We start from the raw sequence: 15891 nt of genomic DNA on the forward strand, positions 1-15891 counted from the left end.
CTTTGGGGCATGAACTCTACAAGCTGTCGACAGCGTTCCACAGGGATGCTGGTCCATGTTGACTCCAATGCTTTCCACAGTTGTGTCAAGTTGGCTAGATGTCCTTTGGGTGGTAGGCCATTCTGATACATATGGGAAACTGTTGAGTATGAAAAATCCAGCAGTGCTGCAGTTCTTGACACGCTCAAACCAGTGCCCCTGGCACCTACTAACATACCCTGTTCAAAAAGCACTTACATATTTTGTCTTGCCCATTCACCCTCTGAATGGCACACATACACAATACTCAATTGTCTGAAGGCTTAAAAATCCTTCTTTAACCTGTCTCCTCCCCTTCATCTACATTGATTGAAATGGATTTAACAGCTGACATCAATAAGGAATCATAGCTTTCACCTGGATTCACCTGGTCAATCTGTCATGGAAGAAGCATGTGTTCCTAATGCGTTGTACACTCAGTGTATGTGATAATATGCAAATGTAGGCAAGTTTTTAAATGATTATGTTTTAGTCAAATATTATATCTGTTTGGGCTTCTTGAGGTCAATTTGCAGTCTACAAATGATTTGTAATTATGTTCTGCCATCCGCTCAATAAAAACAAATTGGCCAGCGGCTGAATCTAGTTGATGATCCCTGTCCTACAGGATATTCTTCCTGACAGAGAGAGGAGAAAGACAGAGAGAGAATGCCACCAGAGCCCCCCTGCTGTAGTGGTGTGATGCTATGTTTATTTTTTTATTTAACTAGGCAAATTCTTCGCTACAGTGACAGCCTACCCCAGCCTAAACCCAGACAACGCTGGGCCAATTGTGCAACGCCCTATGGGACTCCCAATCACGGCCAGATGTGATACAGGCTGGATTCGAACCAGGGACTGTAGTGATGTTGCACTTAGACAATGTATTCAAATATAATTGATAACCAATATAAATGGATGCTATTAGCTTCTCCAGTGACATTAATATAGACGCAATGTGGTGTGGCTGAACTCAAAGGCCCAATAAATGTAAACAAAGGAGCGCAATTAACGGAGCACCCCCCCCAAGGGACCATGGCAGTACACAGATCGTTCTACCCAGCAACAAAGCGTGCAGCCTTTCAAACACACCGACCCTAAATCGAACCAGACTGAAAGGCCCATGACCGACTCAGAGTTTCTAAACCTTGTCTATTACCCTGGCGTCTTCTAGGGTGAATATAAAAATTGACCTCAGTAATATAATACCTGCTTTCGAACGTTCGTGGTCTCTCAAACACGTGTCCAGCAGCCTCATCAATGGGCCTACAGAAGTTAATTGACAGATAACCTGTCACCTGAAGGCTGGGTACAATATAATTATATGCAAAATAGCTACATAGATAGGGATGCTGATGAAAAGGTGACCAAACCACAGTGATGGACGCTATGTCTACTACTTGACGAGCCCTTAGCACTGGTAAGGGGACCAAGCAGGCACAAAAGCTAAACGTCGATTTACTTATGATTCGTTGAAATGTAATGATGAAACTCTAGCCTATGCTTCCCCAATTCTGTCTCGTGTCATTTAGCTTGCAGGGCTATTGATGCAGTTCCACAAGGTCAAAACATTTCTGAATTTGCATATACTTTATTACCCACCTTTGACTTGCGTTTCATATTCTCCTATGATCTCCTTGTCCTTCTTGACTCTGGTTTGAGATGACATTTTTCGTGGGGGCTTGCGCAAGAGGTCCTCTGTGATGATTCTCGACTCCAGCAGTGTTGGTCTCCGTCCTCTGCTCTTTGTGTCCGATTAGCTCAATGCAAAAAATGTAAACTCAAGTTTTAAGTCATGCTAATCACTTAATGAAGAAATGAAACGCGAAATTCTATAGTGAGCTCCCTAATGCTCACCTGCAGAGGGCTATGTCTATTTTATATTGAAGAGAAGTACTACGCTTTTCTTGATAAAGCATGCCATCCAATGCAAAAGCTGCAGCGGAGAAAAACAAAACCCTTCTACTCAAAGCAAGAAAACAATGGAAATAGAATGATCGTGGATGTAGGCTAGGCGTTCACCCATTTCGATGATTTCTTTATTTCTAGAGTGCCCAAAAATGAATATTTGTGCGTTCGCAGTGGACCAGTCTTTGATTAGCTGTGCGCTCCGAGAATTTGCGCTGCAGGGACAGAGGAATTGAGTCGAACGTCACGCGAGTCTCCTCCCGTTGTAGAACTCTCTCTCTTACTCTCACTCACTCACACATTTTGTTGCAAGAAATGTGGTATCTGTTAGGCAGTTTTTTTCATTCATTTCATATGATTTCTTACATTTTTTTCAATATCGGCTAAATAGTGTCTGATTCTGCCAGTTAGGGTCTTATTCCGTCATAAATCATATCAAATGTTATTTGTCACATGGCCGAATACAACAGGTGTAGGTAGACCTTACAGTGAAATGCTTACTTACAAGCCCTTAACCAACAATGCAGTTTTAAGAAACATACCCAAAGAAATAAGAAATAAAAGTAACAAAATAGCAGCACTATTGTGCAGGGGCACCGGTTAGTCGAGGTAATTGAGGTAATATGTAGGTAGAGTTATTAGATAATAAGCAGAGAGTATGCAGCAGCGCAAAAAGGGGGGGGGGCAATGCAAATAGTTTGGGTAGCCAATTGATTAATGTTCAAGAGTCTTGTGGCTTTGGAATAGAAGCTATTTAGAAGCCTCTTGGACCTAGACTTGGTCCTCCGGTATCGCTTGCCGTGCAGTAGCAGAGAAAACAGTCTATGACTAGGGTGGATGGAGTCTTTGACAATTTTTAGGGCCTTCCTCTGACACTGCATGGTATAGAGGTCCTGGATGGGAGGAAGATTGGCCCCAGTGATGTACTGGGCCATACACACTACCCTTTGTAGTGCCATAGTGCGGTCAGAGTCCGAGCAGTTGCCATACCAGGTAGTGATGCAACCAGTCATGCTCTCAATGGTGCAGCAATAGAACCTTTGAGGACCAATGCCAAATCTTTTCAGTCTCCTAAGGGAGAATAGGTGTTGTCGTACCCTCTGCACGATTGTCATGGTGTGCTTGGACCATGCTAGTGTGTTGGTGATGTGGACACCAAGGAACTTGGACCTCTCAACCTGCTCCACTGCAGCCCCGTCTATGAGAATGGGGGCGTGCTCGGTCTTCCTTTTCCTGTAATCCACAATCATCTCCTTTGTCTTGATCACATTGAGGGAGAGGTTGTTGTCCTGGCACAACACGGCCAAGTCTCTGACCTCCTCCCTATAGGCTGTCTCGTTGTTGTCTGTGATCAGGCCTACCATGTTGTGTCATTGACAAACTTAAGTCGGGCCTGGCCATGCAGTCATGAGTGAAGAGGAGGGGACTGAGCACGCACCCCTGAGGGGCCACCGTGTTGAAGATCAGCATGGCTGGTGTGTTGTTACCTACCCTTACCACCTGGGGGTGGCCCATCAGGAAGTCCAGGATCCAGTTTCAGAGGGAGGTGTTTAGTCCCAGGGTCCTTAGCTTAGTGATGAGGTTTGAGGGCACTATGGTGTTGAATGCTGAGCTGTAGTCAATGAATATCATTCTCACATAGGTGTTCCTTTTGTCCAGGTGGGAAAGGGCAGTGTGGAGTGCAATAGAGATTACATCATCTGTGGATCTGTTGGGGCGGTATGCAAATTGGTGTGGGTCTAGGGTTTCTGGTGTTGATGTGAGCTATGACCAGCCTTTCAATGCACTTCATAGCTACAGACATGAGTGCTACGTGTCGGTAGTCATTTAGGCAGGTTACCTTAGGATTCTTTGGCACAGGGACTCTGGTGGTCTGCTTGAAACATGTTGGTATTACAGACTCAGACAGGGAGAGATCGAAAATGTCAGTGAAGACACTTGCCCGTTTGTCAGCGCATGCTCGGAGTACACGTCCTGGTAATCCATCTTGCCCTGCGTCCTCGTGAATGTTGACCTGTTTAAAGGTATTACTCACATCGGCTACGGAGAGCGTGATCACACAGTCTTCCGGAACAGCTGATGCTCTCATGCATGTTTCAGTGTTACTTGCCTCAAAGCGAGCATAGAAGTAATTTAGCTCGTCTGGTAGGGTCGTGTCACTGGGAAGCTCATGGCTGTGCTTCCCTTTGTAGTCTGTGATAGTTTGCAAGCCCTGCCACATCTGATGAGTGTCGGAGCCGGTGTAGTACAATTCGATCTTAGTCCTGTATTGATGCTTTCCCTGTTTGATGGTTCGTCGGAGGGCATAGTGGGATTTCTTATAAGCTTCCAGGTTAGAGTCCCACTCCTTGAAAGCATTAGCTCTACCCTTTAGCTCAGTGCAGATGTTGCCTGTAATCCATGGCTTCTGGTTGGGATATGAAGGTACAGTCACTGTGGGGACGACATCATCAATACACTTATTGATGAAGCCAGTGACTGATGTGGTTGTACTCCTCAATGACATCAGAAGAATCCCGGATCATATTCGAGTCTGTGCTAGCAAAACAGTCCCGTAGCTTAGCATCTGATTTATCTGACCACTTTTTTATAGACCAAGTCACTGGTGCTTCCTGCTTTAGTTTTTGCTTGTAAGCAGGAATCAGGAGGATAGAATTATGGTCAGATTTGCCAAATGGAGGGCGAGGGAGAGCTTTGTACGTGTCTCTGTGTGTGGCGTAAAGGTAGTCTAGAGTTTTTTTCCCCCTCTAGTTGCACATTTAACATGCTGGTAGAAATTTGGTAAACCAGATTTACCTTTCCCTGCATTAAAGTCCCCGTTCACTAGGAGCGCCACCTCTGGATGATCTTTTTACTGTTTTCTTATGGCCGTATACAGCTCATATAGTGCGCTCTTTGTGCCAGCATCGGTTTGTGGTGGTAAATAGACAGCTACAAAGAATATAGATGGTCTACATCTCATCATGAGATACTCTACCTCAGATGAGACTTCCTAAGATATCGTGCACCAGCTGTTAATTACAAATATACATAGACCGCCACCCCTTGTCTTACCAGAGGCTGCTGTTCTATCCTGCCGATACAGTGTGTAACCCACCAGCTGTATGTTGTTCTGGAAAGTTCTCCATAACATGTGTGGCCATTATACATTTCAATTATACATTATACATTTTCAATTTTGCTATGGTTACACCTCTTGGGACTTGTCCAGAACATGGGTGTTCCTTTCAGATGAGCTAGCAGAAAGAATCAACGATCTGCTATTAGAAGCTTTGTCAGTTCATTTTTCAATGTATCCATTTTTTTATACTCCTGTTTTGCTTTGTAGTGTGTTTACCAATAAATTAAATTCACATTCATGTTTTTATTTAAGCTGCGTTGGCCAAAACATATTGATAATCATCTATTCAGAGAGAAACATAGCAAACCCAATGTAGTGCTCATTGCTATGGAAACCCCCCTCCAGCTGTGCTAACTCACATTACTTCCATGGCTGTGGCCCTTATAGAAGCATATGTAATACCAACAGCACTAAGTTCCTCCATTGTGGTGAGGGGAACCTCTGCTGTCATCGGACTCTCACGTTAATGTGTGCAGACATCACACACTGTTATCACACATACTTTATTTTTATTTATTTTTATTTCACCTTTATTTAACCAGGTAGGCCAGTTGAGAACAAGTTCTCATTTACAACTCCGACCTGGCCAAGATAAAGCAAAGCAGTGCGACAAAAACAACAACACAGAGTTACACATAAACAAAAGTACAGTCAATAACACAATAGAAAATCTATGTACAGTGTGTGCAAATGTAGAAGGTCAGGGAGGTAAGGCAATAAATAGGCCATAGAGGCAAAGTTATTACAATTTAGCATTAACACTGGAGTGATAGATGTGCAGATGATGATGTGCAAGTAGAGATACTGGGGTGCAAAAGAACAGGAAGATAAATAACAATATGGTGATGAGGTAGTTGGGTGGGCTATTTACAGATTGGCTGTGTACAGGTACAGTGATCGGTAAGCTGCTCTGACAGCTGATGCTTAAAGTTAAAGAGGGAGATATGTCTCCAGCTTCAGTGATTTTTGAAAATATTTCAAGTCATTGGCAGCAGAGAACTGGAAGGAAAGGTGGCCAAAGTAAGTGTTGGCTTTGGGGATGACAAGTGAAATATACCTGCTGGAGCATGTGCTACGTGTGGGTGTTGCTATGGTGACCAGTGAGCTGAGATAAGGTGGGGCTTTACCTAGCAAAGACTTATAGATGACCTGGTCAAGGGCTGTCAAGTCTGGGGTGAACCAAGGGCAATATCTGTTGTTAGTTCTACATTTTTTGAATGGGGCATGCTTATTTAAGATGGTGAGGAAAGCACTTTTAAAGAGCAACCAGGCATCCTCTACTGACGGATGAGGTCTATATCCTTCCTGGATACCCGGGCCAGGTCGATTTAGAAAGGCCTGCTCGCTCAATTGCTTTAGGGAGCGTTTGAAAGTGATGAGAGGTGGTAGTTTGGACCCATTACGGACGCAGGCAATGAGGCAGTGATCGCTGACATCCTGGTTGAAGATGGCAGAGGTGTCTTTAGAGGGAAAGTTGGTCAGGATGATATCTAAGAGGGTGCCCATGGTTACGGATTTAGGGTTGTACCTGGTAAATTCCTTGATAATTTGTGTGAGATTGAGGGCATCTAGCTTAGACTGTAGGACGGCCGGGGTGTTAAGCATATCCCAGTCACCTAACAGTATGAACTCTGAAGATAAATGGGGGGAAATCAATTCACATATGGTGTCCAGGGCACAGCTGGGGGCTGAGGGGGGTCTATAACAAGCGGCACCGGTAAGAGACTTATTTCTGGTGGATTTTTAAAAGTAGAAGCTCAAACTGTTTGTGCACAGACCTGGATAGTATGACAGAACTCTGCAGGCTATCTCTGCAGTAGATTGCAACTCTGGCCACTTTGGCAGGTCTATTTTGTCGGAAAATGTAGTAGTTGGGGATGGAAATTTCTGGATTTTTGGTGGCCTTCCTAAGCCAGGATTCAGACATGGCTAGGACATCTGGGTTGGCAGAGTGTGCTAAAACAGTGAATAAAACAAACTTAGGGATGAGGCTTCTGATGTTAACATGCATGAAATCAAGGCTTTTACGGTTACAGAATCATGGGAGTGGTGCTGGGGACTGCAGGGCCTTGGTTAACCTTTACATCACCAGAGGAACATAGGAGGAGTAGGATAAGGGTACGGCTAAAGGCTATAAGAACTGGTCGTCTAGTGCGTTCAGAACAGGGAGTTAAAGGAGCAGATTTCTGGGTGTGGAAGAATAGATTCAAGGCATAATGTACAGACAAGGGTATGGTAGGATGTGAGTACAGTGTAGGTAAACCTTGACATTGAGTGACGATGAGAGATGTTTTGTCTCTAGAGTCAGCAGTTAAGCCAGGTGAGGTCACCGCATGTGTGGGGGGTGGGACAAAAGGGCTGTCTAAGGCATATTGGGCAGGGCTGGGGGCTCTACAGTGAAGTAAGAAAATAATCACTAACCAAAACAGCAATAGACAAGGCATATTGACATTAGGGAGATGCATGTGTAGCCGAGTGATCATAGGGTCCAATGAGTAGCAATATGTGAGTCAGGGAGCCGATTCAGTAATTGCTACTACGCTAGGCGAGCTGGAGACACGGCAATTCAGACAGCTAGCGGGCTGTTGCAACGGAAGAGCCTGTTGAAACCACCTCGGATGATTACGTTGTACCCAAGAATTAGCTGGTGGACCTCTTTGGCAAGCCGGGAGATGGGCCTAGCTCGAAGCTAGCTCAAGGCTAACTGGTGCTTGCTTCGGGACAGAGACGTTAGCTAGGAGTAGCCACTCGGATTGCAGATAGCTAGCTGCGATGATACGGTGTAAAGATTCAGAGCTTGCGGTAGAAATCCAGAGATGTGGTAGAGAAGAAGCATTCCGATATGCTCTGGGACAATATTGTGCTATGCAGACTGGCAGGTATTGACCGAGCTGAGGCTGGCTGGTGTCCGAGTTAACGGTGAAGACTGCTAGCAGTGGCTAACTGACTACTAGCTAGTAGCTAGTTAGCTGGCTAGCTTCAGATGGGGGTTCCGGTTCTAAAGTATAAAAATAGCAGATCCATACCACATTGGGCGAGGTGGGTTGCAGGAGTGTATGTTCAGTCCATAGATGGAAAGTGAGATTAAAATATACACGAAGAAAATGAGGAAAACGATAGATAAAACAATATTTACGCGGGACAAGACAAAACACACGTCCGACTACTACGCAATCTTGGATGCTAATAGGTCCTGTAGTGGGGTGGCAGGGCAGCAGTCATGTATCGGTGGGGGGATGTGAGGGGAAAAGGTCTGGGGGTATGTAAGTCCTTGTGGGAACTGTACATGACTGCATGTTGCTTTAATATGCAAGTAGAAAGCCAATGTGTGTGTGTAAGGGGTACATAGGTGTGCAAGGTCAGTGTAGTGTTGATAGTTAAAGGTAGGCTTGTGCTGTTTGTTCCAGGGTTAAGTGCCTTGCTCAAGGGCACATCTACAGATTATTCACCTAGTCGGCTTGAGGATTCACATCAGAGACCATTTGGTTACTGGGGCAACACTCTTAATCACTAGGCTACCCTACATGAATCCTAGCCCGTCACTGTGACTGGGATTATACATCAACACCTTCGGCACCTCTTTAATATCATTGAAACTCAATTCCAAGTCTCTGTTGGAAATCATTCTTTGTCTTCATGGCACTTCCTGCTTTAAATAAAGATTAATAATTGACTTATTTAGGCCCATCGCCCCGTGAACAACATACAGTAGGCTGTCAACGATGCTTCTCCAGCAAACTTAACTTTGGGCAGTCTTCTCCATCTCATTCCAGGAGTTGCCCATCTTTCTGTGCTCTGTTTAGATGTAATAATAAATAAATAAAATAAAGGTTAGATGAAAAACAATCCTCACATGAAGGATTGCACACAAACACTCACTCATTGTATGTTGGATCTGTAGGTTGTTTTGCTAAATGGAGGCGTCATAGATGCAAGTACTGCAATGTGTTACACATGCAGTAGATGATGATTATAGGCATGGCAGCAAAGATGTGAATGTTTTGCTGGCTGTGCCAATGTTATTAAAACTGAGTCCTAAACATTGTGTTGGCTCTGGATCTGAGTGTGAAAAATGGTCTAGCACACATTAGAAGCAAAGGAATATGCTGTAGGATTGATGAAACTAAAAACTCTGATTGGAGACATCTATAAAGATAAAGTACTATTACGTTATTCTAAACAGCACAATGAAAAAATAGCAGTGCTCCATTCTGAATCATTCACACACATCTGATTCTCACTTTTGGTTCAAGTGTTCAGTCAATTAAACCTATACCACATATGCGCTTGATGTTTTACAGTAGTGTCAAAATTTGTCATCTTTGTTAGTAGGCTGGCTCCTCCTTCCTGTACATCTGTCTGCTATGTTAAATGGGGGATGGCAGTCATGTATGCGCATAACTTGACTCGCTTGACTCGTTATTTTCAGCTCCTAGTGGAGCAAAGGGCCTCAGCGGTGCATCTCCAGCGAATTCTGTTCTGGGCGGTTTTCTTGACTTCATTCCAGGTGGTTCCTACATGCCTTTTTCATCCCAGTCTCCACAAGTCCTGAGTTTATTATATATTTTTCTTCTTTTTGTGGATCCATTTGTAAATATCCAAGTATTCTGCTGAACACTGCACATTGCTCTATAAGAAACGCCTGACTTCACCTGAAAGACTTCCTGCCATCTCCCTTGGCCGTGATACATCTTACTGTCTCACATCTTTATATACATCAGATTTTATGTGCAAATTGTTCCAGATATGGACTCTGCAGACCAATGTAAGGTAGAGTAAAACAAACATTTTTTTAATGATTCAAGACCCTCCTCTCTTGACACTTTTAATTGGAAAATAATGTCCATCAATCGCATTACCACCCTACAAGATGAGTCAGAGGTTGTCTTAGCAGATGCGCAAACTGTTTACGTATCACCCTCCATTAATTCTTGGAAGATAGGTAGATAATGGCTTTTAAATTACCGTGATGGCACTCAAGTGTAAAGCTCATAATTGTGCCTGAGCCTTGTCAGTGGGAGTGGGTTGCGACATGAGCTTGGCACAGTGCTTCCTCCTATGAAGACATGCTAGTACATAAATTAGGTGTGGAGATGAAACGGTCTGTCTGGAGAGTCTAATTGATCTGAGAGAGTGGCTCTCTAAGCCCCCAGAACGTAAATTCCCACTTATCTGGGCAAACTCTGAACATGCCCCTCATGCCTCAGGAATAAAGATGCCAAAAATAGGATGTGGTTTCTCCCTCCACCCTGCTTACCGGCCCAGTGCTGTCTGAAGATATTTTCTGGCTGATGAACACCTGCCTAAGGAGAATACACAGCCGGGTAAGTAATAGTAGCTGTATGAGCTGATGCATGAACATCATTGTGACCTTTTACCATAGTGTCTGAATGAAAAATACATGAATGAAAATACAGATATACTTACCTGGCAGGGCAGACACCTTAATCATGAAGGAGGTTCACCCAGGGAGAGGCTTAGCTGCTGCAGTCTGGCTGTGCTGACCGTTGCAAATTCTCCAAATGTGGCAATCTCCACTGCATCATTTGTGGTAGTCAGAGCATAAAAAGAGATTTCAGGAGTGCGCTTAGCTACTCATTTTACTGCTAGTGTTGATAAGTTTGTATGAAGTGAGGTTCTTCTCTAAAAACTGAACTAGTCACTGGTCAGTGAGGAAAACAGAGAAAAGAGGAGGGGGAGACCCATTATTCACCTGTGATGCTGACCAGCTGTGTTGAAGCGCTAAGAGACTTGGAGAAGAAGACCCCTAGAAGACCAGAGTGACACCCCGATGGATTCTGATCCTTTGTTTACCACAAAAAAAGTCTGAGCCTCTCCCCCCTCCCTTCTCCCCCTCATTGCTAGGCATCTCAGGGGGGAGGAAGCCTGGGAAACTATGACTTCACTGTTTTTCAGGCACAAAGATCCATTGTGAAGCATGTTCAGTATTTCATTCTAAAGAGCCAGAGTGGGAGCCACTGCTAGTCTCCACACCAAACTGAGGCACAAGGGAAACAATGTCCACATCCAGGGATTCTGTCTGGGCCTTGTCAGAGAAACAGAATTAGAATCATACTGTAAGAGAGAGAAATAATGAATATAATATAACACTTTGGTATTTGAAACCTTACATTGAGGTTCATTTCTGTGGTGCTGTGGTGTTTCTCTGTAGATACTTTCTATAATATGCTACATAATTTGCTTTTCATACAAAAAACAACTATTACGAAAAAGTGGTGTCTCTTTACAAATGCAGCAAATTATCTCTGCTTGGGAATATTCCCCCAAAAAACTACAAGTGTAAAATCCAGCAATATTACACCTTGGGATCAGTAGCTAAATTAATAATACATTTCGTACATATTATACCACTGGGAGAAAGGAGAGTGTAATCATCTGTTGAAGTAAAGAGGTAGGAGTGAGAGAGTGTGAATACCCGACTTGACCTTTGACTGCTGGAGGTCAGAAGTCAGGGCTCATCAGAGATATGAGATTGCAGAGAGGGGGATAAGCTTCCAGGAGAGATCCATAATTTTCCTCTCATCTCTTCTCCTCTCGCACGCTCGCTCACTTAATCCATCCAGGGATGGCTTTGCATGGACATTATAGCCTTTCATATTACCAATAATCCCTGAGAAATGACTAAGGCGCTGTACACTCCCAGGCTCAGAGGAATCCCTAATGAGAGCTATATACATTACTTTCTCCAGTGTAGGATTGGTTTCCTCACAGTCCATAAACATTGTTACTCACAATAGACATGTCATACCTGAATGGAAAATAAAATGAGTCATGTCACTTTCTGTCTATTGATTCGATGCGGTGGGTGCCAGCGTTGGGTTGCATTCGCTTCATATTGATTCAGTTTAGATTCTCTCTCAGTTCACCAAAACGACATTTTCTCGAAGGCCTGCCCTTTACAGTGACAAGAAATATGCATGAGATGACTGCTGACATAGCTGATATCTTTGGTGAAAAATTAAAAATCCATGCCAAATAATTACTATAAAATAACAATATTCACTGGAACAGAAGAAGAAAAAATGATACCTGAAAGAGAGCGACCCTGCTCGCTGTATTTGCTGGTTTGTGACCCGCTAGCATCGCAGGAATAAGGCAACCTCAAAGTTACACACAGGTAGGGGAATTCCATAACAATACCTATTTGTTGGCATTGTTAGTGACCCATTCTATTCCACCTTGTGAAAATAGATAAAAGAAACATGTCTCGTTATGGTCCCATTAATTGTCATTGCCCCTGTACACTCATTAGAAATCTTCAATATTTCCTGCATCATAAACTGGCCTCAAAGTTTTTATTTTATGATCCACATCTGGATCTCAGCTGCACTGGGCTCTGTATTGTTCTTTGTCACCGTTAAGTGAATTCAGTTTATGAGTCACTGAATTTAATTTGTTCAACTAAGTGAGAGAGGCCCGGGACTCTTTCTAGTTTACTCTAAGGCCTTGACTGAAATCCAAGGGGGAGGAGTGGCGGTCTAATACTATGGTCAATCATTTTCAGGAGTTCCCTGATAATGTCCCTGATGTCAGGTTTCTGCAAATGCTTAGTACAACATAACACAATTAGGGCTGTCAAAGTTAATCAGTTAACTTTTTTAATTTTAGTGCACCATTTTTCATGATTCTTGTAATGCTTTATATAGAAATATTATTTGAAAAAATATTGAATTTCGCCCATAGGGAGCGATGTCTGCATAGGGGTGCAGATTGTAAACATACACAGAAGCTCTGGCGAGGACCATGGGGCCAATACGTAAAGCTTAATAAAGAGCAGTGATACTAGCAAGATCAGTGTGTGGGTTTCTTCTTTTTTCTCTACTATAGCCCATAGAAACGCATTGAATAACACATTCATGAATGGAAAAAAGTCAGTTAAAAAGACAGTCCAATAGTAATAATAAGGTTTTGAAGTGCCTGTCCTATATTTAGGAGATCTAAAGAAAGCTCAGTTATATATTGTAGTTTTTTTGGACACACATTTAACCCCTCATTTTTGTTGGCACAAAACTACCTCCATACTTCCATTAATTTATATGGGTTACCTTCAGATGAGTCCCGTGACACTTGTGGGGGTCATAGATCAAAACGAAGAACACCATTGTGTTCTGTTTCCACAGAGTGGTCATTTTAATTTGCAGACCAAACCGTTCGGATGCTACAGACGTGAGAAGACCAATTTACAAAAACATTTTTTTTTACATTTTCAGGATGTCTCACGGTTCGGCCACCAAGTTCGGCCACCTTCCACCGCAGATGCGGAAGGCCAACATAGGCAGATTCGGTGGACTGAGACGCAGAGATCTGTAGCTTAGATTGACAGATTTTGATGCAGATTTTTTTAATGTTACTTGGATTATAGACTCTTAATCATGGTTAATCACAGCAAATCCTGCAATTAACTTGGTTAAATGTTTTCTATCATTTCACAGCCCTGAATAGAGTACATCTTTATTTTCCATGGTACAGTGAATAAAATAAATGTGTCTTCTGCTCTCATTACTTAACTTCCCCAGATGGCACACAACACACACAAAGTTGTGAGGAGCCCTGTGTATAAAAATGAAGAGGTAGTGCTTTTGTACATGAATTACAAATAAATATAGTAATATGACAAAACATCCAGTGGGACCCTTTGAATTACCTGATTCATATGAAACTAGAATCCTCAGTATTCCTCCTCTGTATGTATAACAAAGATGTATACCTATTTAAACCATGCAGTGTTTGGTCAATGCTACAAACCAGAAACGAAGTGCATATGTGATCATATTGACTTCAAAGTAGGTATAGAATCGTATTAGCACAGCTCGTCTAGCAGTCACTTATCCCCTTATGAGTAATACCACATTGAGAGAGACCCTGTGGAACACTCTCACCAAAGACCCTTTAAATCCCTAAGGATTTTTCCTTTATCATATGTGATTGCTTAGAGCTCCATTTCATGCTAGTGAATAAAGTCATGCTGGAGAGCCAGAGCCTGCATTCTCAGCTTCACTCAGTGGGAGATTATAGGCCCAACACTGAGAATAGAGGAGAAGTGTCAGAGGGTACCTCCCAAATGTTACCCTATTCCCTTTATAGTGCACTGCTTTTGACCAGGGCCCATAGGGAATAGGGTGCCATTTGGAACGTACATTGAGTGTGAGTATAGTTATCCAGACAGACACTCCGTGGCCATCTGACACTCAGCAGAAGTGGCAGGAGTGGAAGCTCTAATTGTGCTGATTGGATGGACCAAAGGGGAGGGGCATACAAAAGGAGAGTGTCACTGTGGCCCCTTATGAGTGACCCCAGGGCTGTGGGATGCTGATAGAGGACTATAATAGGGATGGACAGGACTGTTTGGTACAAACACATAGAGGTACCTCATACTTAACCCTGAGATGAGTTACCAGACCTCACCCTGTGTTCTATTGGGTTTTTATATGCCTCTATCTATCCTCCTCTCATATCACTTATTTGGCTAATAACATTATTTCATATAATACTGATGGATTTTATCTAGAACTTACCTATATGTTTAAAGTTCCTGCAGTTTGAGATTGTTTTTGTATAGATTTCTCTGACCCTCTGTCTGCAGCACCATGTAGCCACCTGCTGTGTGGGAGTGTTCTTTCTCTGGCATCAACAAACACCCACGGTCCTCTCAGACTCCACACAGACTAATCTATGTGTAACTTTTAACACGGAGGAGTACAAAACTCTATTAGCTTAATTAGCAAACTCAAATTATGTTTGATTGTTATGGCTTCACATGTACAGTATTAAGAATAGTGCTGGATGGTGTGCTTCTTGCAAACTTAGTTACAATTAGAGCCCTGAGTTTTTCCTGACCATGACCAGGGAAAACTCTGAGCCCTTATTATACCTGGCTAGTTGTAACATGTAGTTGCAATACCACTATCTGTTCACCACTTTTCACAAAGAAAAAAAGGCACGTTCTGTGGGATGTTCCCCAATATACAGTATAGCTGGTCTGGTGTTCGATGATAGATGAGAGTTAACTCAAGCACTGAACTAGACTTCCAGCCGATGACAATCGCAGCTGCTCGTCACACTTTCACAAGGGACAATTAATCAAATATGTAGATGTGACGTACAGGAACAGTTATTCTACTCCCCATTTACTGGATAAGTATGGATAAGTGCTAAGGATGGGTGGTGAAAGGAAAGTGATGATTGATTTTCAAAACCCCAGATGTGTAGGACTGACCAGACTACAACTATGGTCTGAACAAACAAATAAAGGGGTGTATGCAATATATCCTAAGCATGAAAAAGACGAATGCATGATTCCTCAAGAGAGCAGAGGTGACACTGTTTAAAGATTATAGGCTTTCATCCCTCCTTCTTGGATATGGCATGTCTTATACAGCATAATAATAAGCCATTTTATCAAACATAAATATTGCTAATGTCAGGTAGACCTACTTTTTCATTCCTTTTCTGGAAAACAGTGGATAGACTGAGAGGAAATACAGTTCTCATGGCCACCCTTCCATGGAGAACTCATTTTCCTGGGCAAGCTGTCAGGTTCCCCTAATTATAAACAGAACGTACACTATGAAACGTATATTGGCCTGGGAGAAAGATGTCAAACAAATACAGCAGTTTTGATAAGCTACCCACTTTTAAAAAATATATTTCTCTTTTGTTCTTGTTATTTCTCATTCTTTCTATATTTTACCCCCTCTCTTTTCTTGTTTGGGATTGGGAGTGTGTGTGTGTGTGTGTGTGTGTGTGTGTGTGTGTGTGTGTGTGTGTGTGTGTGTGTGTGTGTGTGTGTGTGTGTGTGTGTGTGTGTGTGTGTGTGTGTGTGT

General features: G+C 42.9%; 1 protein-coding gene and 1 non-coding gene across 3 annotated transcripts in view; one reads left to right on the top strand and one right to left on the bottom strand.

Annotated features, from left to right (window-relative positions):
* The window catches only part of LOC112217035 (SLIT-ROBO Rho GTPase-activating protein 3), a 123730-nt gene extending 121569 nt beyond the window's left edge, over positions 1–2161 (bottom strand). For both annotated transcript variants that reach the window (XM_042297342.1, XM_042297337.1), the window contains exon 1: positions 1621–2161. In XM_042297342.1, coding sequence (XP_042153276.1) covers positions 1621–1687 — 67 coding nt within the window. In that variant the 5' untranslated portion in view covers positions 1688–2161. The remainder of the gene's footprint in view (positions 1–1620) is intronic.
* An 8305-nt stretch (positions 2162–10466) lies between these two features.
* LOC112223381 lies at positions 10467–10627 on the top strand. Its single transcript, XR_002949306.1, has one exon. It is a non-coding gene; the product is annotated as a U1 spliceosomal RNA (small nuclear RNA).
* Positions 10628–15891: the final 5264 nt, after the last annotated feature.

The sequence above is a fragment of the Oncorhynchus tshawytscha genome, linkage group LG02, assembly GCF_018296145.1.
Source record: "Oncorhynchus tshawytscha isolate Ot180627B linkage group LG02, Otsh_v2.0, whole genome shotgun sequence".
NCBI lineage: Eukaryota > Metazoa > Chordata > Actinopteri > Salmoniformes > Salmonidae > Oncorhynchus > Oncorhynchus tshawytscha.